At 39.4% G+C, this 22,745-nt stretch overlaps 1 protein-coding gene across 2 annotated transcripts in view; it reads left to right on the forward strand.

Moving 5' to 3' along the window:
• Positions 1 to 22,522, forward strand: part of CAPRIN2 (caprin family member 2) — a 34,815-nt gene extending 12,293 nt beyond the window's left edge. The window contains exons 7-21 of one of the 2 annotated variants that reach the window (XM_088521551.1): positions 628 to 789; positions 1,285 to 1,328; positions 2,645 to 3,493; positions 4,347 to 4,388; positions 8,350 to 8,481; positions 8,683 to 8,770; positions 9,420 to 9,475; positions 10,087 to 10,197; positions 11,647 to 11,757; positions 12,468 to 12,620; positions 14,395 to 14,578; positions 16,029 to 16,211; positions 17,411 to 17,511; positions 20,843 to 20,909; positions 21,603 to 22,522. In XM_088521551.1, coding sequence (XP_088377677.1) covers positions 628 to 789; positions 1,285 to 1,328; positions 2,645 to 3,493; positions 4,347 to 4,388; positions 8,350 to 8,481; positions 8,683 to 8,770; positions 9,420 to 9,475; positions 10,087 to 10,197; positions 11,647 to 11,757; positions 12,468 to 12,620; positions 14,395 to 14,578; positions 16,029 to 16,211; positions 17,411 to 17,511; positions 20,843 to 20,909; positions 21,603 to 22,171 — 2,852 coding nt within the window. In that variant the 3' untranslated portion in view covers positions 22,172 to 22,522. The remainder of the gene's footprint in view (positions 1 to 627; positions 790 to 1,284; positions 1,329 to 2,644; positions 3,494 to 4,346; positions 4,389 to 8,349; positions 8,482 to 8,682; positions 8,771 to 9,419; positions 9,476 to 10,086; positions 10,198 to 11,646; positions 11,758 to 12,467; positions 12,621 to 14,394; positions 14,579 to 16,028; positions 16,212 to 17,410; positions 17,512 to 20,842; positions 20,910 to 21,602) is intronic. The other variant, XM_010212472.2, reaches the window with a different exon arrangement.
• Positions 22,523 to 22,745: the final 223 nt, after the last annotated feature.

Here is a 22,745-nt window from a genome sequence, read left to right on the forward strand (position 1 = left end):
GCTAGTATTACTACTCTTGAGGTCTTACTCTGTACTCACAGCTGCTATCCCCCTTTACATTAAGAGGAAACTACATAATCTTCATATTAAGGAATACTCGGTGAAGCTTCTTTGTATGTGTCCACTCTACATGATGTTTTAGTAAAACTTCAGAGGGTTAAACTTGGTCTAGGATGTCATCTTTTCCCCTGCCTGTTTTTGCAGTCCTTGTTCCTTCTTAATTTCTTTGCCTAACATGCTGCTCTACTATTAAGAGATCTGCAGAGCAGTTCCTTAACAGCTTTGGCTAGCTTTGCCTGCACTAGTCTGTACAATGTACAGCTGATAAATCCCTTTTTAAGGAAGTGGAAGGAAGTTCTAAACAACTTAGTCTTGTGTTGCTAATACCTAATGCGTGCTTTTAAGTACAAACTGCAATCTTACCTCTTCATTGCAAAGATGCCCTTTGCTGTAATATATGAACCAGTCTGACAATTTCCTTTGCTAAAACATTCGACTGCTGAAGACCTGAGAACTTGAAGTTGAAGTAGGAAGATCCTATCCAAAGGGATAAGGAGTCAGACCTGTAATCTGAATGCTTATTTGGAAGTTTTCATATCTTAAATTAATGGGTTTTTTACTCTTCAGATAAACACATGAAGGACCTGTTATCCAAACTGCTAGACTCTGGTTACTTTGAAAGTATTCCGACTCCTCGCACCACTGTGCCAGTAAAAGAATTGGAAGAAGTAAATCGAAAATCTGAGAGGACAAGGCAGATGTCAAAAGGAGAGTCTGTCAAAGAACCAGGTGGAATATTTTTAGGGTTCAATTTCTGTTTAATGTTGGGATAAGCTTGAATTGAGCATTGACTTTGCGTAGCTTCTTGCTAAATCTAATCCTCTGCTATAGCTCACTTGCAATACAGTAACCAAAACCTGGAAGGCTTGCAACCCTATTCTGACTAATATAATAGAAAACAGTCTCACTGCTGATAGTAATAGGATGGGTTTGTGCTTTTTGACTAAACCTCTGTTGAAGCTGTGAGAAATGCCTGATATAAGTATTATATATTGCAATAATGAATTGTGGATACTTGAATATTTCTAATTCCAGAAATCAAGTGTAAAAACCTAGTCTAACAAAGCTTGTCTAATCATTTCATTTTGAATGACAAGCTGAGCTTTGAGAATATCTGGTTTAGCAGCTAGTATTACTATTTTAATTGAATTGGAGACTTGGTACTATGTTTAATTTGCATCTTTACAGTTGCTCAGTTGAAACAAATTAACATCCTTTCTCTAGAATCCCTTATGGAGCTTATGAAGTCTGAAATACAGCCGCAAGAGGTAAGCAACTCACTAACTCCTTTCCTTTAGCATTGTTACCTATCAGAAATTTATCTGCACTTCTGTAGTACCTAAACTTCAAAGGGGAGTCTGAGCAACAGTTTGTTACCACACATAGGAAGTATTAAAGATCTGGTTGCATTTCTGTTTCTAACCCCAAATCTATGATTTCTGAGGTATGTGGGTAAATCGGGAGGAATTATGATGTGAAAGAGTAATACTTCACTGTGCTGGAGCATGTCAGAAAAATAAATCATCAGCACTTACATGAACATACTTAATGTACTACAGTATAGAGGAAAAATTTACTAAGGCTGTCTCTAAAAGCTGAACTTGTTGTAATAGACCTAATATTGGCAGAGTTGAGAAAGATGTAGATCTTTCTGATTTGTCAGAAAAGTAGAGCTCCCTAGATAGAATCTTGTGTGCACAAGACCTGTTTAAACAGTCCTTCAAACTCTTGAGTTGATGTACACAAGATTCAACTGGCAATATCCAAAGTTACTAGGCTTAGACCTAAAGGGAGGAGGGGTATCCTTTAGGAAGTAGATGTGCTGATGCTTAATGCTGAATTCTTATTTCTCAGATATCCCACTAGAGGGAGTATTTTAGAACAGGCTTTTGCAATCTACTGTAACATATGACTTGAGTTTTTTTTCTGGTGACTTGTCAGAAAAATCACAGCCAGTAGGCCTTGTACAGCCTACAATTTAGATATTTACTCTTTTGTCATAAAGAGCAAACTCAAACTTTCAAGTTCTCCTAAACTTCATGAGAATAAGCAGGCTGGAGTTTGATCCAGTTCTACTAATTCAGATCTGGTAACTTGAGTTTTCAAACTCCTATTAAGAATAAGAAGGGCTGGCTGTATTTGGTTACTGGAATTCCAAACAACTGGAGCTGCTGGGAGAAGTGATGCTACTTTATCAGAACAGCTGCTAATACAGTAATAAAGCTCTGTAAATGTTATTGAAGATAAGAATTACCTTCACAAAATGCAACTGGACTTCATATGGCACAGCCTATGACCATCAGTTAGAGAAAAATGATCACAGGTCCAGTCAGCTCTAGCATGTTTCACTCTTGCTGTTCAAGACTCATTCATACTTCTCTGGCATGCCAAGAAAATATAATTGGTGTCTACAGTCTAGTCAAAGCCATGGCTGCCTACATAGTTTCTATGGCCAGTGATTAAACTGTCTAGGTTCTGCTTTTGGGCAGGAGCTTTCAGTAGCTGGGTGACCTATCTTAACTGACCTGAATTGTAGCAGCAAAATGTTTTCTTGGGAGCCATTAAGTTTCTTTGGTCTATATAGTTTCTCAACAGGCGTTATTTGCCTGAAGCAGAGTACTCTGTCAAGAAGAAGCCAGAAGAGCCCAAATCTTGGGAAGCTGAGAGTGCTAGAAAGCAAGACCCTCCGAAGTCCTGGGAAATGCTTGTTGATATTGAAGAACAGGAGCAGAAGCAGAAACAAGAGACCTTAAAGCCTTGGGAATCTCGTGTTAGGCAGCAGGAACTAAAAAGACCAGAGTCTCCAAAGCCTTGGGAAACCCGTGTTAAAGAGGAGGAACCAAAACATGAGTCTACAAAGCCCTGGGAGGCTCGTGTTGAAGAGGAAGAACAGAAGAAGCAAGAAACTCCAAAAGCCTGGGTAGCACGTGTTCGAGAGAACCAGGAATCACCCAGACCTTGGGTAGCTAAGGTGAGGGAAGAGCAGGAACAGAAGAAACAGGAGTCGCCTAAGGCATGGGTAGCAAAAGTTAAGGAAGAACAGGAACCCAGAAAGCAGGAACCTCCAAAACCTTGGTCACCCAAGGTTAAGGAAGAGCCAGAAAAAAAGCAGGAATCGCCAAAACCGTGGGTAAACCAAACTAGAGAGGAACCAGAACAAAAGAAGCAAGAGCCAGTGAAATCCTGGAATGTGCATGTTAGGGAAGAGCCAGAGCAAAAGAGGCAGGAGCCTGTGAAGGCTTGGGCTGCCCGTGTTAGGGAGGAGCCTGAACAAAAGAAGCAGCAGACCCAAGAGGCTTGGGAAGCAGCTGACAGGCAGCAGCAGCAAGTGACATCCCAGCCATTACAGAATCCTCCGAAGTCCTGGGGACCTGCAAGTGTTGGGCCAAAGGAGCAGATGGGGCCAAAGAAGTTTGATATGGAACCCAAAGAAGTGAGTTGGCATATGTAGTATTATCTGTTGTAAGTTTTTTTGGCACTAGTGTATTTGACTAAAGCTTTAAGGTGCATTTTGTAGGCCTATACTTAGACCTCCATTTCACTCTTGCTTTGGGGAAATAAAGCTTAACTGCCAGAACTGAATTAAGTTTGAACAGCAAGACAGTTCCTGCTGCCACATACATCATGCAGTATTACTTCTTTTGAGCCTTGAATAACTGCTTTATGCATAAGGCAGAGAAGAATGAACTTAGCTCATCCCAACTATTGGTTCTGTCTAGTGTCATCACTACAAAGCAGGTATGACTCATCCAGGGATCAAATATTTTGTCTGACTGCATACAAATAGCACTTCAGTAATTTTTTTAGGCTTTTGATTAAAACAGCTGCTAATTCTAGAGATATCTAACATCTAGATCAAGCAACAGCAATGTAAAAGGGGCTTAAATATGTATTTCCAGATGAATGCATAAGCCATAGTGCTATCCGGTATATTGTAACAATAGCAATGTTTTAGAGATGTAAAATGTAGCTATTGCAGGGCTTACAGATGAACAGACAGTTAGGAAAGCAGAAGAAATGCAAAGGGGAGCTGTCTGTACTTGGTAGCTGCAACTCTGATGCCATGAAGATGGTAAGCAAAGCAGAGTTCAGATATGTCCTCAGGAGCAGCATTTACACAAGAGTTAGGGGAGTTGAACTCGCATACAATGAGAACTGTGAGCACCATGATCTTGTTTCTGTAAGAAAACAGATCAATAAATTCCATATTATTCATAATAAATGGTTAAGCATAAAGCTTGTCAGTAAATGTGATATAACTGAAAAACGGATATTCTTGTACCTAGAAGCGGGAGCGCAAACAGAAGATTGAACAGGACATAAAAAGAGTGGGTAACATGTAGCACTGGGTAACAAAATGGGAGTAAGGTGTTTCAGCTTGACTATTTTTACCTCTGCCTGAAGTTGACTAGACTCTTGTGTCTACTGGTGGTGGTGGCACTGGTGCAAAACCTGGTTCTTTCACCCTAAGCAACTCTGCGCCCAGTTGGGTGCCTAACTATGCCTGCCCCTACTTTGAGTTTCTGGTGTTCAGGTCATTTATAAAGCTTGATTACAGGCTACTTCCTAATGAGATGGGCCTCCTATTTTCCATAGGATGGAAAGATGGATGGCTTAAGTGGTGAACAAAGCCTTTCAGCAAGGAGAAAAGGGGTTACTGTCAGTTGGAGAAACTTGCAAGCTGCCCGGGAGTCTTCATAGTCATGCGCATGTGTGCAAGTCAGCCAGATCAAACTAAATCAAATGTTGGACTCTGAAGTTGCTTAAAGGTTGCCTAGCAGAATGGAGTAAATTCAGCATGTTTTCTAAGTACTCCAGAAATGACCTACCTGGGGAGATGTACTTGAACAGAAAACATCAAACATTGGCTGGCTATCTTTCTTAGGAGCTTTTGAGAGATTATAATGTAAAAAGTGTACTTAAAGATTAAGTAGTGTATTTGTCAACCTTGCTAGTTCTTACAACTGCTTTCTTGAAACCATTTTGGGTAATGCTAGGGTAGTTTCTATTATGAGCTGTGCATATATGTCTATATATGAAATATAATTAATAGCCTTTGACTTTAGGAGGGATCATGAAACTTCTTTCACATGAACCAAGTCAAGAGAAGGCAGTGAAGTTCTGTAGCTGTCTTCATTTGGCTCCCTGGGAGAACCTCTAAACTGACCTTGGCATGGGTCTAGGTATGGTAGATGAAGGCTCATGTCCATTTGGTGCTGTGGAGCTGTCACCAAGCCTTTCCTTTATTACCTGGAATAAATCTTAATTTTTCAAGACATCTCTTAATGAACTTCCAGTTCTAGTATGTCTCGAAAGAAGCTCATTTAGCTAAGTGTACTGTAAGGCCCAGTACTTAAGTTGGGCCTATGAAAACAGTGAGTTGATGCACAGTTCTGTTAACTGTATGTTTAATTTGTGCAGCCTTGGACAAGCAAATGTGGCTGTGGCTGAATTTGTAGCTTTCTCAGTTTTGATTTCACAGAGAAACTTTGCTATTATTGGGCTATCTAATCCCCACCTGCTGTGAATATTGCTCTGAGTAAAAGTGAAGATTGGTGGTTTTAACTACATGACAGTGCTGACTGTTGTTATTCCAACTCAGTTGTCACCTCCTGAGCTCATCTCATGCTACAGCCAACTAACCTGGCGAGGGTGGGTTTTAGACTGGAGCATTACTAACATGCAAGATAGCTGCTGTGTATGTTGGAAGAGGTTTGGCATGTATGAATAGGCCTTCAGTATCTGAAAAAAAATATATATCTAACACTTAGAATTTTACTAAGTAAAATTCTAAAACTGGTCAAGGCACACTGACCAGCCTTGTTTATTTCTACTAATCAGTAGAAGTAAAAACACAGATATTCCAGAGAAAAAAGAAAAGTAGTTGAGACTCCCAGCTATTATGTGCTGTATGTAAATAATACCCCTTGCTGAATGCATAAAGTGGAAGTTCAAGGTCTAAATTGTAAGAATAAGTTGGTGAAAACTGAACTTGCAAGAGTGCAGTGTAAAACTAACTTGAGTGCTTCAAGAAGCATTTGTGCTAAACAGGATATCAGCAAACCTAAATCTAATGTGAGCTAGATAACCAGGCAACTGAGCTCTACGAAGGAATCTGCTGCCAGTCTCTAACTACTTTCTGAAGCATCTGATCATAGGCCAGAGAAACTTCAGTTTAGAACCTCTGAAGAATTTGATGTATTCCTTCAAAGCATGAAGGCACAAAACCTGAAGTACTCATCAACTTACTAATGCTTTTTTATACATACTCTATCTTGTGCTTATCTTAAATTTAAGTTTGTTACATCTAAGCTGAAGAAGTAGCAAAATGACATTTGTATTTGGCAAGGTGCTATAGCTACTTCTGCTTGGTTTACTTTAATGTATGAAGCAATCAAAGCAAGCTTCACTTGAGGGTGTGTCTCAGTGTTTCAGTGCAGGCTTAATGCCCTAGCATGGTACACACAAGCCTCGATGCCTTTTCCAGTTAGGATAGAGCTATGAGCATAATGGTGTACAGCACAATGCCAAGGGTACCCGGGGAAGGAGATGACTATAACAAAATAGTACATGCACAAGCTTCTTCTGCTAGCAGTTCCAACTGCAGAATGTGTGTGGTAACTTAAATCTTTCTTCACTACCCTTTGTTATCAAGTAGGTTGCATAATAGGCTTATGATGACTAGTGTTTTCAGATTATTTGTGTTTACAAGGGAGGGCTACTGAAGTGATGGACTTGTTATTCACTTAACTCATAATTAACTGAGGAAATTATGATTAAATAAGAATATTACTTCTGTCCTGGGTTTGGATCCCTAAAGGCTTTAGTTGCTGCTTGTTACTCTAGGAAGCTTTGCAGCAAGATAAACTTGTGTACAGTCAGTAAAAAAAACTCCTGTGATAAGAAATCCTAATTAAAAGGATATACTTGGTGTAGCTTTGTATTACCCTTGCTCTAGAATAAAAGAGCCAAATTTCTCACAGCTCAACATGTAGTTATCATGTATGCCACATTGGAAGTGGTCTTATTCAGAGTTAATGCATGTACCCAGATTATGCTTTGAAATTCCCTAAACCTTCCCAGCCTCCTGTGCATGTTAGAGGAATTTCTGCAAATGCCAGCAACTAGTTTCAGATAACTGTTGAAGAAATGCAGGAGTGATGCATTTCTGAGCTTGTTAGCCTAAAACTGGCCAGCTAGAGCATTTCAACTTGCTTGGAATCTAGCTTGATAGTCAGAATGCTATGACATGTATAGCCTTTTGCCATATTTTGTAGTGACTTAGTACGGTGTTTTAAAGTCACAACCTCCTATTGGATCAGTGTGCCTCTGCTTTCCACATGGTGTGAGGACCTGTTCCTGTGAGCATCAGCACTTGGGCCAGCTGATCGTATAATGCAGCTCTTGGGTTTCTGATTTGCCTCTAGCTGCAGAGACAAGCAGAAGAGCAATGAGCCTTTACAGAATCATCTAAGTTGTAGTTTTTTAAAAAAAGTCTGCTTCCCCCCAGTTTACTCAATACATGTTAAGACTATTTAGAAAGCAGTTTGTTATTGTCACTCTGCAAGTAACAGGGCTTCTTTAAGGAGCCTATCTTGACTTTCTGCTTGTTCTCTGAAATTTTGTCCTTACTAAGTGAGAATCAGTTGAGATGAGCTCTTAAGGACCACCTGAAGTATTCAGAGAAGCCTGTACTTGTGAACACAATAGGCTGACATGAGGGGCACAGCTGTAGGTATGACAAATCTCAAACTTTAATGTAATTTCTTGGAGGAGCTGGTGCATTCAGGGTATCTGGCTCCTAAATGCAAGCACTTGAATGAAATGCTAGGTAACTTGCCTGCAATATATCCTAGGTGTGCTTTCCTCAAACTCTGGAAATGCCATCGTAGTAGTAATAATAATAATAAATCTGTACTTACTAGCTCAGGGCCTGCAGGGAAGAAGCATGTATTAAACCTTGGGTAGTACAGCTTTAAGTTTTGTCCTGGCCCTCAACTTAAATGTGGGTTTCTTTGAATGGATGTGCTTAATTCAGCACTAAATGCAGAAAACTTACTGCCTTAGGGTACTTGGTTATTAGGAAAAATAAAATGAGTTAATTCTGTGGTTGTTTCTAGTTGTGGCCCAAGTAAGCTGTTTATGAAGTGAAAGCTTGATTTGGAAAATGTCAGTAAGTGCACAAAATTCTTTGTGGTGTCAGACATCTCTAACCTGCTCTGGGACTGTGTTGGATAATGCAGCTTGTCTGTCTTCCAGTATTTTTTAATACTGTTTTTGTATTGTTAGGTGCCTAAACCCGTGCATCAGCCAGCTGCAGAATTTTGCTCTACTTCCACTCTTCCAAAAGATCCAGTACTAAGAAGGGAAAAGCTTCAAGATCTGATGACTCAGATACAAGGGACTTATAACTTCATGCAAGTATGTGTCACTTCCCCACTTATGTAACAGCACAAATCTTTGACACCTACCAGAAAAAAATGTGCTGAGAGAGCACACATGCACTGTGCACAGGGAATAAATGCATCTACCTGTACTTAATAGCATCTTTTCAAATTAGGAGGTTTAATCTGTATCTGGAATTTAATATTTTCCCCAGCTGATGATCCTTTTCCTTTTAAGGAGTCCCTTCTGGATTTTGATAAAGCTTCACCAAGTGCCATTGGTTCATCTCAACAAGCTTCAGTTACTCCAGCAAGTAGTCCTGTAGGTAGGTAATAACATAAGTATTAACTGTATGTAAGCTTTTGAGAATACCTAGTTTGGCTTGGGCTGTAGAGTACTAGGCCAGAGGGGGAAAGCAGTTTGTTTAATAAGCAATACTGATGTCTGATATAGAATGGCTTAAGACACTCTCACCTGCTGGTGACAGTCTAAGTTGATTCATTTGTCTGGAAATGTAGTTTTTATATAACCCCTGGCATATGGACCTGAGATACCCAGGTGCAGAATGGCCATGCCATGCTCGAGTAACAAATGTCCAGATGTAGCATAAATAGATGTAGCTCAAGAAATGAGCTCAGGATGAAGTGCAGTTACCTAGTTCAAATTTTCTATGAAACTGCTCATGTAGGACTTAATAAAGCTGTAAAATAGACATAACCAGTTAAGTGTTCAGTTGCTCCTTGTTTTATTTAGAAAGTATCTACCTTAATTGTCACTCAACTACCACTTTTTGAAGAGCTGATTTTCAAATGTATACATTTAATGATGCTGAATAAAGCATGAACACCTCCATTGCATAGACCAAAGATAGTATACATCCTTGTTTTCAAAAAGTTCATGTTGAAATTATAGATAGTTTTTTGAACTTAAGAGCAAATGTTTTGTAGCTTGGCTAATTGATTATTCTTTTATAGCTTCAAAAGAACAAAAACTGCCAAGTCAAAGTGATTTTCTTCAACAGCCACTCCAAGTAAGTAAACATTAAGGCTCTCCTGAAGAGGTCAAGTGGTAGCCTGAGAATTATTGGAAATTACTCACTGGAACAGATTTAGTTTCTCAACTGTCTCTTCTTATTAATCTTTCAACATAATTTGAATTTTGGTAGCTTGCAAGTGTAAGATCGTTCAGATGTTGATTTGATGTTGATGGCATTTTTTCATGAGTAATTTTTCATAGGTAGTAAACTTTCAAAATTCTTGAAGCAAAACAGTATGGAGATGTTCTGAAGTAGTCTTAATATTTAACCTGTGTAGTCAAGTCATAGCTAATGTTGATGTGCAGGGAAAGGTGCTGCTTTGCACACCCCACTTAAATTTTGCTCATGTTTCACTTTAGCTTAAATCTCAAACTTAAGGTTCACTTTCAGCCACAGCTGTTTAAGGATGCTCATGTCTTACTACACTGGCTTTTGAATAGGTTTACTTGCCAGTGATAAGAATTCCTAAGAAATGTGAAGACCGGCAAAAACACACAGCTTGTCATTCTGACTTGCAGACTCTGCTCACTTACTTGAAGTGCAAGTCTCAAGGAGATATTCCAGACAGTATTTCAAAAAGTCTTATCTCAGGTTTCTCTTCTAAGGCTGCTGCTTCTCCTGTGGCTTTGCATGGCTCAAATACTTCCCTAGCATCTGCTGATCATACACTGTCCGGCTCTGAAACCGAAGATTTGGCAACACCACAGACACCGCAGGTAAAATTGCCTGTAGTTTGCTGGCACTCAGGTTTGAGATGGCCATCCCAAACTGAATGTTGTACTGAGACATCCCCTAAACCATACTGGGACAATGCACAGGTCAGAGCAGAAGTGACAGTATGTCCTATAATGATTCAGAATAGGTGAATTGTTGCACTCATGCACTTCTGTAGCACATGAGGGTTGTGAAATAGGAAGGCTGTGGGATGAAAGTTGCAGGGTGGAAAGTGGTGTTGACATGTACCCCGAGGAACACACATGCTTGATTTGGTTAGCACAAAACATCCCCTCTAATGACAACATAGAGGCGTGTATTTTATACTGTCGTAAGATTAATTTTGTCTAAGCTGTGTAAGACTGCTCTCAAGCAGTCTGAGCTAAAGAAACACTGCAGCTGGCATGCATTTCTTTACAGCTGAAGATACCGTTTCAATTTATGCTATGACAGAACTGTTTGACTGAAGAACTCTTGCTAAATATGTTCAGGAAAGCAGTGTGGTCTTCCCCACTAGAATTTCTAGTCCTGTGTAGGAAATGTTCATGCATTTTTCTGGTGTTTTTTGTTAGTGTGTACGCTCAGTAGGCTGTACAATATATTAAGGAGTAGGAGTAAATCCTACATGTAGCCAACTCTACACTTGTCAAGACCATGCTATGTCGCTACTTTTTGACATAGTTCTTGACAGTTTCCATCATTTCAAACTTAATGTGTCAGTGGGGGTTCAACTTTGCTGTGCTGTAGTATAGGACTCTTGATTAAATGCCAGTTTTTACCAGTTTAATATTGGAATTCAGGTTTCTTGTGCCTGGTCCCTCTCTGGTGGCTTAGTTTTTTAGGTGTGATAGCTTACTCTTCCACAAGCAGCAGGAAGATTGCACAGACCTAAAGGGATGCATTCCAGGCTGACACTGCCCCCTCCCAGTATGTAAAGGCAGGTCTGCCTGAAATACCATGTGATGGTAAGAACAAGGTTGGTAGTCTTTAGCCCTAAGGCTTATCTAAGGTTTCTAAGTATATAAGCAACTCTGCAAAACCACCATTATAGGTGCCAGTTGAACAACATCTAGATTTTGCAGAGATTGCCTATTTAGGTCTCTCTGAAACCTTGTTAAACTTGTCAGAAGCTTAATATTGGGCATGTTTTGATTTAAATCAGTGAGGCAGTGTGTCAGACTTCACTAAACTGCTTGAGTCACTCAAGTTATTAGAATATCTGATTTCAAAAGGCCAATTGTAAAACTTGTATTGTAGGAAAGATAATCTAAAGCCAATTACTTGAAGCATTTAGCCAAACTGACTGGCATTCTTGGAACCTACCGTGTTTGCTTTGATCTCTGAAAAATCTACCTGCTCCAAGTCATAGACTAGTAATGTTATAGCCTTAGTAGAACTGGGCTTTCTGCAATGCTTCATGTAACAGCTAGCATATGTATGGCTTCTTTCAGGCACCAACATCACTTCCTCAGGAGACGGAGAAATATACTTCCCAGCCACTGTATCAGACAAGCTCTCGTATGTCTGAGCCCTTGATGCCCAAAAAGATTGAAATTGCCCAGGTGAGCCATCCCCAGGAACTTGCAGGCCAGGTATTAATGATATGGCGGGATAGAGTAATACAAGTAGAGTTGATATTGTACTATTACTATTATAATATTGGTTGTTAAATTGTACAGAGATCTATACTGGTTCTTTAGGACTGTGGTTCCTGCAATATGCTTATACCTGAGACAAACACTTATTTTTTTTTTTTTGCCACTTGCATAGATAAACCTTAATGCAGGTTAATATTGTGTTTGGAAGACTGAGCTCTTCTAGTCTGAGCTGTAACTTAATAAATTGGAGGGAAGAAAAACAAAAAACTCCGAAAGCAGTCATGAGTTTCTTTAGAAAGAGGCAGAAGTCACTTCTTACCTAGAATGAATTGTCTTCTAACAAATTGGATAAAGCACTCCATAGTTCATTAGTTGTGGGGAAAATACCCTAATGTGTCTATGGTGAAATTATTAGTGAGTGGTATGTATAGCAGTGCATAGGCACATTTCACTTAATCAGCAGAGACTGCAATAGAATTACTGATTGCTGAGGATGCACAGCAAGATTTGAAACTGTAAGCAAAAGCTATTTTGTAGCTCTGCTATGTCCAAATGTCATCCTGTAGAAACTGCTGACTTTGGACAGTCCAGGCTTTAGAGCAAATTAACTGCTTCTGTTGCTGCCTGATAACTATCAGGTGACCTTTTATTACAATTTTTTGTTCTTCCCTCAGGCACCAGTTCCCCTCTCAAGTGAGCCACAGTCACCATTGCCTACTTCAAGCACCTCCATGTCACCAGTACCATCAGGGCAAACTTTTCAGTCTCCTCCAGCAAGTAGCAGCTCTGTCACAATAACAGCAGCTCCCTTTCAGGCCATGCAGACTGTAAGTATGTGACTTGACACAAATGATTCATAAGCATGTCCATAATTTAGTCTTAATACTTAGATGTTGACTGTCCATAATATGGTACAGAACTTAAGTCATTTTGATGTTAATATCAAAACAATTTAGTACTTTGTTTCTCTTTTGCCTTCAGAACTTAGAACAGCTCATTGCAGAGAACAGAGATTCTCCTTTGGTCCCTGGCTAGTTCAATGCCTAATATTAAGATAATTTAGTATCCTCAAGGAATTAACAGGCAGAAGTCAGATGCAGAGTAAATCAATGTGTAGGTATGCTTCAAGGTAATTTGCTGTACTTGTATGTAAACATCAAGTAATAGACTTCAGAGAAATGTGGGATCCTTAAGTTCTTCTATGTCTCTAGTGCTGTAAAGCTTTCTATAGCCTGTACTCATCTTGTTGCAGTTTAAATCACTTGTATCCTACTGGAATCATAGGAAGCATGTCTTTTATAAGCAAGCATCCAAGTCATTATCCTGGCTAATAAAGCAGTCAGTAGTAGAGCTCTAGGGAAGACTTTACAAAGTCTACAGCATTTTGCATATATCAGTATGTCTTCAGGGCATTCACTATTACTACTGTTTTCCTGCCATCTAGCAATTTGAGGTACAAGCCCTTTCTGACCTTGTTGGAATGAGTCTCCATATAGTAGCTGTTCATGGCCCCCTTTCCTATCCTGGGGGTGGAGTGGGGGTGTGTGTGTGGCTCTTCTAGCTAAAATTTCTATATTTTGAAAAGCTGTTATGTATGTCTAGAACTTCATCTAATTTAGTAGTCAGTAATAAATAGCTATTCGTGATGCTTCTACTCTTCCTACAACTACAGAAAGACAATAGCTATGGAGATCTCCCCTCAGGCATGCAATTTGGATACACTTTCTGCATAAGACTACTAGCGTTGGGGAGTTTCTTCTAAGTTGCATCCATTTTTTAAAGTCATTACTAGAATAACTAGTTAGAAGAAACTAAATGCTAATTAAGTCACAGCTTGAGGTTTGTGTTCCTTGTGGTGTTTAGGCATGCATATACCAAAGACCATTAAGTGCTGTAGCATCTTTAGCTAACAAGGCTAGACTAAAAATATGCCTGGCTTAAGTCATTTGTTCTATAATGTTTCTGGAGCAGCATCCTGTATTCAAGGAAACCAGAGCATTTCTGGGGACCTGCTTTATCAGATAAGCATGTCATGATCTAAATACAAATCTTGCTACAAATAGTGCACATGTGGCTAATACCAGCCTGATTCTACTGTATTCTTCAGTCTTATGGCAGAGTGATTTTTCTAAACAAACTATTACATGTTAATTTCTGCACTTGTTGGTGAGGATGTCTCAGTGGATGGCAGAGTTAGGCTAGCATCCAATACATGGATAGAGACCAACCTTCTTCCCAAACCTCATATAATCTCAGTACAAGTTGTCCTAGCTTTAGATAAAAAGCAGTAGGACAGGTAGTCATTGAGCATGTAAGTGGCTTTAGCATGGAAGCAAAACTTTTTACCAAGTAGCTTTTCTGTTGATGGACTATGGAGGCTATGATCAGCCAACATACATCTCTAGGGTATTGGGTTAATTAACTATGAATAAACTTTTAAGACTATTGATGCAGTGTAAACCTCCCTTTCTAGTTCTCTGTTCATCTTAAGAAACAGGTGGTCTTCTAGAAACTGCTCTAGGCATATGCATTTAAACCAGAACATAAGTATTAGCTGTAGATAGACTCCAGCTGGCAATGTTAAGCATTTTTCTCTTGTAGGTATTCAAAGTGAATGCACCGCTGCCTCCACGTAAAGACCAGGAAATTAAAGAGGATTCTTCATATTCTGCAGGATATAATCAGAGTTTCTCTACAGCAAGTACGCAGACTCCTCCTCAGTGCCAGCTGCAGTCTTCTCATGTTGCAGAACAGACATCTCTTTCACAAGAATCTCTATCTTCAGGTGAGAAATTCTTGTGTGTATTTCCAACAGCATTTAATAATCCTATAACCTGAATGACCTTATTTAATTCATTGACTTATGGCATGAGTTTATGGTGGTTCCTCTAATTCAGTGAAATTCTTAATTCCTGACTTGCTTAAGCAATGTCTGTTAACATTAGAGTTAGACCATGCCACAACCTAGTTGACAGTATGGTATGTGAACTTGAATAAATGACAACTTCTATATCAGCTGTACAGACAGGATTGCCTGTGTTACCCAATACAGGTCAGTTTCCAGGAGCATGGGGGAAAGCATGCAGTGACATTTATTCAAGCCAAACAACTTTGAAATTGAAGAGTTGATGAAATACTCACTTTGGAACTGAACTACACTATTCAACACAACCAGACCTGCTTGTCATTTCAGATATTGATACTGGGGGAGTTTGTGTAGTTGACAATGACTTCTGAGTCTGTCTGAAACAGATTCCAGGGTGAAAAATGAGAAACAGGAATCTGAATGCATGAAGGCATCCAGTCAGTTCCAGTATACTCTGCTTCTCTTGTAAAGGTTGCTTAATAGTAATTACCTTGCCAGTGAGTTGATATTGTATGAAGTTGATGAGATCTTCCAAGAGTAAGAGTACCAAAGAACAAGTATAGCAGCCCAGCAGGGCTGGTTTATCTTAATGCTCCTCTTCATCAGACTCCTGGATGTGATCAGTAGCCTTCTACAGCTTCTAAACAAAAATCTCCATGACTTAATCATGTTGTGCAGTAGTTCTGCTTAAATCTCAGAAAGGACTTTAGTTGTCCTTTGGGATTTTTTAAGCTTCTGAATTGGTATAAAGCCTGACACTGAGAGCATTTATGGTTACAATGTCTCTTCAGACCTAACCACATAACCAACTGGAGTGGAAAGCAATTTTGAATGCTGCTGCATCTCTTAATTAAGATTGAATGGCTTAGTCACCTGTTGGAGGAATATGCCCTTAGAGTGGGCTAAATTTGTATCTAGCTTTTGGTAGCTGTTTGGTCATTACTCCTGAGTTTGTTTCCTTGTGATGAAGGATCTTGATCTAAGATCAAGATCTAGATCATGAAATAAAACATTCAGATCTTGTTGGTAGAGCAGTACTGCTTCTCAGTGAATTTCTCACCAAAGCTTGCTTCATTTTATTCTAGCTTTACTATTTTCTTGATACTGTAACAAGTTGCTTTGAACTAAGCAACTAAAGCTTGTTAGATATGTTAAGGACTCAGTGGCAGCTGAAATTCTTTAGCCTCTAGTGCACTTTGTAAGGATCATTCAAATCTACAAAGCAAAGAGGGGAGTATGACAGGCTTAAGAATGGGAAATTCAGAGCAGCTTTATCCAGTTTACATTCCTAATGCTGCTTTAACTTCTAGGTGTAGTAATATACTACAGTTTAATAAACTCTAAATTTGTGCTTTTCTGTTTTGAGCAGTTAGTTACCAACCTGATGGAGCTGTTCCTGTTAGCAATGGTAGCCTTGCCTTTTATCCAGCACAGACTAATGTTATTCCCAGACCGCCTCAGCCTTACCTTAACAGTCGTGGGTCTGTTAGAGGGTCTGCCAGAGGTGGAAGATCACTGGCCAATTCCTATCGTTCCCCTGGTGGATACAAAGGTATGTGCTTTATTTACTACTATCTTGAAAGAAAATTCTAATGTAGTAACAATAGGACATACCTTAACACAACATGGTATTGAATTTAGACTTTCTATATGGTTTCCTTATTTCTTGTATTAATACATGAAAAGGCCTTTCCTTTGTGGGCTTTGTGTTAATTTATTCATAACCGCAAACAGAAAGTATAGAGATTAACAGATGGAGCAACTTCATAACCCTTTGAGTTACGAAAACAGATTTTTTCATGGATAGGCTGATAAATCACAATTATATAGACTGTTTTGCTTGTTAATCTGTTTGCTCTTCTCAACTCCTTATCCTTTCTGCCCTTTCTCCTGGCCTTTATCTTGACTCACTAAATTCTGGGCAGGTATTTCCTTTCCATGTGTCTGCTTCTTTCTGAAGGAAGATGTTCTTTGTTCAGCACTAGTGGCTTTAATAGTAGTGGCAGAAATGGGGATGCGGGAAGAGATTCCTAGTAACTGAGAGCCTTTCAGGATTAATAACAACTGAAGAGCTTCAAGAGAAGTAATGCTTGGTTGTGGTAAATCAGTTGCTGTTTTAGCTGATAGGAAAGCTTCAGTAGATATTGATTTCAGCAGATATTACCTTATCTGTTTAACTGCAGCCTACTCCACTGCAGTGCACCTGCAGAGGTAGTTTCTGTTATTAGGCTGGCACTGCTTAATGTCTTCTAGGAATATATACCCCTAGAAGCTTATGTAGTCCTAATTTATCAGCAGTTAAGATTTTAGTTAATTGTACAAAGTTGCTTTCAGATCCAGTTTGGTAGACATCTAGTAAAAAGGATGAATATGGTGGTACCTAAGCACCTATACATAAGCATCTGTAATAGCCAGATGATGTATTAATTCTGTCAAAACCATTCTTTCTGCATCTGGAAAGTTTCAGCTGCTCTGGAATATTCCATTAATACCAAACAGGCAACTGTTAAGATTCAATGTTAATACTTCTAATTCTTTAACTCTAATGTATGCCAAGTGGATAGTTCTGGGTAGCCACCAGAGTGAAACACACTCTTTATAGTAGTGATGGGCCCTGTTTTTAAATTCTGAAAGAAGGAATAAATATGGAGCTACATAACATAGATAACTGCCAGGATGACAGTTATGGTTGTTCTGTACTTCTAAACTAGATCATTCAAAAATATTAAATATTCTACTTTATTTGAACAGGCTTTGATGCTTACAGAGGCTCACCTTCAATAACTAATGGCAATTATGGCCAGCTGCAGTTCCCTGGTAGAGACTATCCTGGAATGCCATATTCTCAGAGGGTAAGTACAATGGGAACATTGTTTTGGGTAGGCTTTTTAACAAACACGGTACAGAAGATGCTGAGAGTCAAGTTAAGGAATCTTGTCAGAGATGGCAAGATAAGAGCAGTGTAAAAGCTGGTTGGAATAGGTAAATGAGTTTAGTGCAGAAAGAACTGTGACTGATATGGCTTAATTCCTGAATTGGTCATATCTAAGACCACTTAAACCTGATTGCTGCTGCTTGTGTATTTCAATAACTACCCCTTAGCTGCTGAACTACCTTTTGAATAGTGAAAGTGGAATTCAGTGGTTTAATGTATTCCTGTGCATAAAGCCTTGGCTAAGTCTTAGGTGTCATTTAAATGGGATTTTTATACTTCTCTGCAATGTGTGTGCATCTTTCTCCAAGAAAAGCTAAAACAAGAGAGCTTAAACTGCTATTTCCCATCAGTTAACAGGCAATGTCTCAGCAATGGGCATTACAGGGGTTGAAGCAAACCTATAATGCTTATCTGGCTTACCCTGAGCTACCTGATAGGAGTTTAGGCTATGCCAGCAAATCTTTGGTGATGTTTTGGCTTCAAAGGGGTGAAGGTGTAGTTGGGTATGAGAAGAGAAGAACTGGAAGAAGCCAATGTGATATCATGATATCCTCTGTAGTTTAGAATTTATGGGATTCTAAAAGTGGTTATGGCAAAAGGCAAAGCTAAAGTCTGTACCTTCAGTATCAAGTCCTTGAAAAGCTGTAGGCCTCAATTTCATGAGCTCTTGCAAAACACTTGAGGCGGTAATTTTCATTCCTGACAAATATGGTGTTTTTTCCCTATGGGAGACTGGGTTCCTACTTTGGTTCTGTAGTACCTGCAGGAAACAGTGAAATGATGGTGTTGCATCAGTGAAGTGGCTGGCAATAATACTTTGGTCATATAACACATATCAAGTCCTGCAGGAACTTCCTTTGAGTTCCTAAGGAATATTCTTGCTTGCCTCAAACTGTGGCATTCTGAGGTGGCAGAGTTCACTGCTCCAACTGCTGCTTATAGATTTGAGTCCTAAGCCCCTTTCCTTGATGGATCTCATCTTTGGAATAGGTCTTATATCTAGTTGTGCTCCTGCAGATGCATCTGCTCTACAGATGCAGCTTGTCTCTTCAGTTTGTTAACATTTTAGACTAGTTCTCTACAGTGTTTTGAGTTGCTTGGATGACTTATAGAAGATGCTGGGCTTGTGGACTCTTGCAGCGTCCTGCTATATCAGCGTTGCACACCATGCATCAGTGACAAACTATTAATTGGCTAGTGTATACTGGGACTTAGTGCTTCTGACAATAAATGGATATTTTGCATCAAATGGTAATACTGTGGACTTCTGTTGAGCTGTGCTGATAATGTGCATGACTGGGCCTGAGTTGCCAAGATACTGTCAAGAGGACTGAATACGGAGAGTTTATGGTAGTCCTAATATACCCATCAAACCTACTTACTTGTTAAGAATAGATTTGCTGCTTGGTATAGATGATGTGGAATTTTGCTTCCACCTTTGAATGGCACACAGGTGTTTTTTTTTTTTTTTTTCTTTTGAGATGGAAATCTCTGGACTACTATAAACTATTTTAAGGTAATTCTGTTGCTATTGGATGAATTAGTCTTGCAAGGTGTATTACTCATGTAGATCAGAATAGCTATTAAGCTATTTGTTACCTTAACCTGTGAAGTGCATTTTTAAAAAGTGCTGAAATTTCAACTGTTCAGGTTAACTCTTAGTTTTAGTATGATGTATGATAAATTTGCTTGAATAGATGTGTCTTCCTGACCTCTACTGTTGAACTTCTGTTTTACTTGTGTAGATTGTTATTGCTGAATCAACTAGATTTGGACCAGAATTATGCTGTTTTGGCTATTTAAAGTTTTCCTTAAAGATAGACTTTAGATGAGATGCGCAACTTATAATATTTAAACACAAGTTTTGCATGCGTGGTTTTTTCCCTTCGGCAGCCTGTTAGATCTGTTCCAGTAATTTCTCATTCATCCAACAGGTGCTTTGTTACAAACCAAAGCCTGTTGGGCCTAACCCTGCTGAAACTCTAACGCCCTGGCCGACTGCAGGATGATCGGCAATTTCCTAACCATGTGCTCTCATACCCTCATTCTTCTAAATGTGGGAATCTGCTTATGTGCTAGTCTTTGCTCTTCACCTAAGCAGATGGAATAGACTTTTTTGCATTGGTTTGAACACTAAACTTCTAGTATTCATTACACTTGGGTAGAAATCCACACTTTGAGACTTGTGCTTAAAATGTTACAGTGCTTCTAATGTTGATTAGTACTCGTAGTTTACAAAAGAAAAGGACTACTGTTGTGGTTGTGCTAGCCTTTAGTGGGATCCTGGCTAATCTTTTTGTTTGTTTAAAAAGGTATGTGCTAGACCTTAAGAGGTAAGGGGGCTGTATTTGTGCAATGCATTTCCCTTTATTGCTGAAAAGATGCAGCATTCTGTAACAGGAGCTTACATACTTGCTCACATTTCATTATGTTTCCAGAAAAGCCCTTCAATGCAGTGCAGACAAGTCACCTTGAATAAATCTTTTCCTGCAGTATGAGAATAGTTATATAGCATGTTTCATAGGGAACATTAGCTAACTTAAGAGTTATTTACAACAGACTTGCATGATTCGTAATGTCCAGTATTAGCTTGTAAAACCTAATCTGGGGAGAGTCCTGAGAATGACCTTGCTCTATCACATCTATGAAGTTGTGCCCTTTTGGGAGGAAGGTACTGTGAAGTGCAGTAACAAGTTCTGAGAAGCAGTAGTAGATATTTCATAGTCTTGGCTGTCTATATCTTTCAAATTGATGTTTTCAAGCTTCTGCCTTGCTGGGTTTATCAAAGTGTAATGTGCTTCTGTTGGGGCTGTTTTTATAGGGTGTTCAAACTTCTTTCTGCTGGTGACTTAAACACCTGGCTCTAGGTTCAGGCTAATCTGTAAGCTTTTGAATTGTGTGTATAATGCAAAAGGGAGAGCTAGATGGTAAGAGCCTACTTCCTGCTGGATGAGGATCTTGAAGTGTATTCTTCTATATAAAATAATAACTTGAAAAGGCCTGGGATTTAAGGCAATGTTAAAACAGCTGAACTGAGGGAACAATTAAACTGATGTGATCCTGCCAGGGTCTGGATAGCTCTTCAATATCATGAGTAGTTGTAAAGTGTTTTCTGTAAATAAATGCTTAACATCCTAATTCTCAACTTAATCATCTTCTATTTAAGGGTTTGAATGAGAACATACTGTTTATTTGGTAACCATTTGTTTGCAATTTGCTCATAGCTATCTGTTAATATTTTGTTCTAGGATGTTAATTACCAGCAGTGCTATAAGCGAGGTGGAATAACCAGTGGTCCTCGAGCAAATTCCAGAGGTAAGGTTAACATCAGCTTCCCAGTTGCTCAGCTCTCTGCTTGGGGGCAGCAGATGCTGAAGTTCTATTAGTACAGTAACAAGAACAGTGTAGTATCACAGCTACCAAACACCTCAAGCTTAATACAGAGTGAACTGAGCAAGGTACACGTTTGAGGACTGTTCTTAAAGTGTCAGTGTATCATAGAAGTGAATTTGACTTCACTATTCTTAGTCTGGTGATTTCCAGGTTAGTTCTCTGACAAATGGTACCTTCCTGAGTTTGTCAGGAATAAACTGGCTAGGAAGTACATATAGGGCATTGCCAATGTTGCTTTTGGCTTCTTTTCAAAGGACCAGTCATGTGTAATTATTTGGTCTTCAGAAATGACTGTTTTCTTGTCGAGCTAGAAGTTAGCACATACTTTTTATAGCCATATATGCAAGCAGCAAATACTGTTGCTAGCTACTGTTTTGTCCTGTCATATATGTATGAAGTCATTGGTCAAACTATGGTCTCTCTTGCTTGAATGCAAGTGCTGTGAAGGTAAATTGTCTTCAAAATCTTGTTCTCAGACTTTCTTTGACAGCTTACTGCAGCCACAAGACCATAAAGCAGTCCTTGTATAGCTGCTGTTTATCTCAATAGGCGTGCAGATTTAAGGTTATCCTTTTATTACAAGACTTATTTACCATTGCTGCTGATCTCTAACAGCAGGGTGGAGTGATTCCTCTCAAGTGAGCAGCCCAGAACGAGACAATGAGACCTTTAACAGTGGAGACTCTGGCCAGGGAGACTCCCGCAGCATCACTCCTGTGGATATGCCTGTGACAAGCCAAGCTGCCACCATCCTACCTGTGCACGTCTATCCCCTCCCCCAGCAGATGAGAGTTGCCTTCTCTGCTGCTAGAACATCTAACTTGGCCCCTGGGACTCTAGACCAGCCTATTGTGTTTGATCTGCTGTTGAACAACCTTGGAGAAACTTTCGATATCCAGCTTGGTAGGTTCAATTGTCCAGTGAATGGTACTTATGTCTTCATCTTCCACATGCTGAAGCTGGCTGTAAACGTTCCCCTGTATGTGAATCTCATGAAGAATGAAGAGGTCCTAGTGTCAGCATACGCAAACGATGGGGCTCCTGATCACGAAACAGCCAGTAACCATGCAGTCCTGCAGCTGTTTCAGGGAGACCAGATCTGGTTGCGTCTGCACCGGGGAGCCATCTATGGAAGTAGCTGGAAATATTCTACCTTTTCGGGATACCTCCTTTATCAGGACTGAAATCCAGTGCAATGTTTACAAAAAAGCTGCTCCAAACACCTTGGTGGAGGGGGGGGTGGGACTAGCTTTGCACTTACTACTGACTTTATAGAAGATAAGTGGTTCCATTATTGGGGGAAATGATGGTTCTGTTGTGCAAGGTGAAATCATGGAGTTGGGGTACTGAATCAGCACTAATTTGGCACTTTATCAGTTGTGATGTAGCCTTGCTAGTAAAGCTGTGAATGTATATTGTTTGCACTTACCCTAAACTGTATTAATGTCCAGCTTACTACACTATTGATTGCCTCAAGTATGGGCTATTCACAATGCCTTGTTGTGCCTCAATAAAACAAGTTAATATGCATTTTAGTATTAATCTTGCTAGTTGTCTTTATTTGCAAAATAATATTTCAAAAGAAACTGAGTTAACTCCTGTTGTGGGACATGCATGCATTTCCTTATAGCACCTAGTCATAAGTTTCAATACTTTAGGGTAAATGGTATAATTGAAGTGAGGCTGCTGTTTGGTTCTTGTTTGTAGCTTTCAAGTAAGTTGAATTCATTTTGATGAAGAAAGAAATATCTGCTTCAT

Source organism: Tinamus guttatus, unplaced genomic scaffold (assembly GCF_059628265.1).
Source record: "Tinamus guttatus ecotype Peru unplaced genomic scaffold, ASM5962826v1 Tinamus_guttatus_pri_ptg000125l, whole genome shotgun sequence".
In the NCBI taxonomy this organism is placed as follows: Eukaryota; Metazoa; Chordata; class Aves; order Tinamiformes; family Tinamidae; genus Tinamus; species Tinamus guttatus.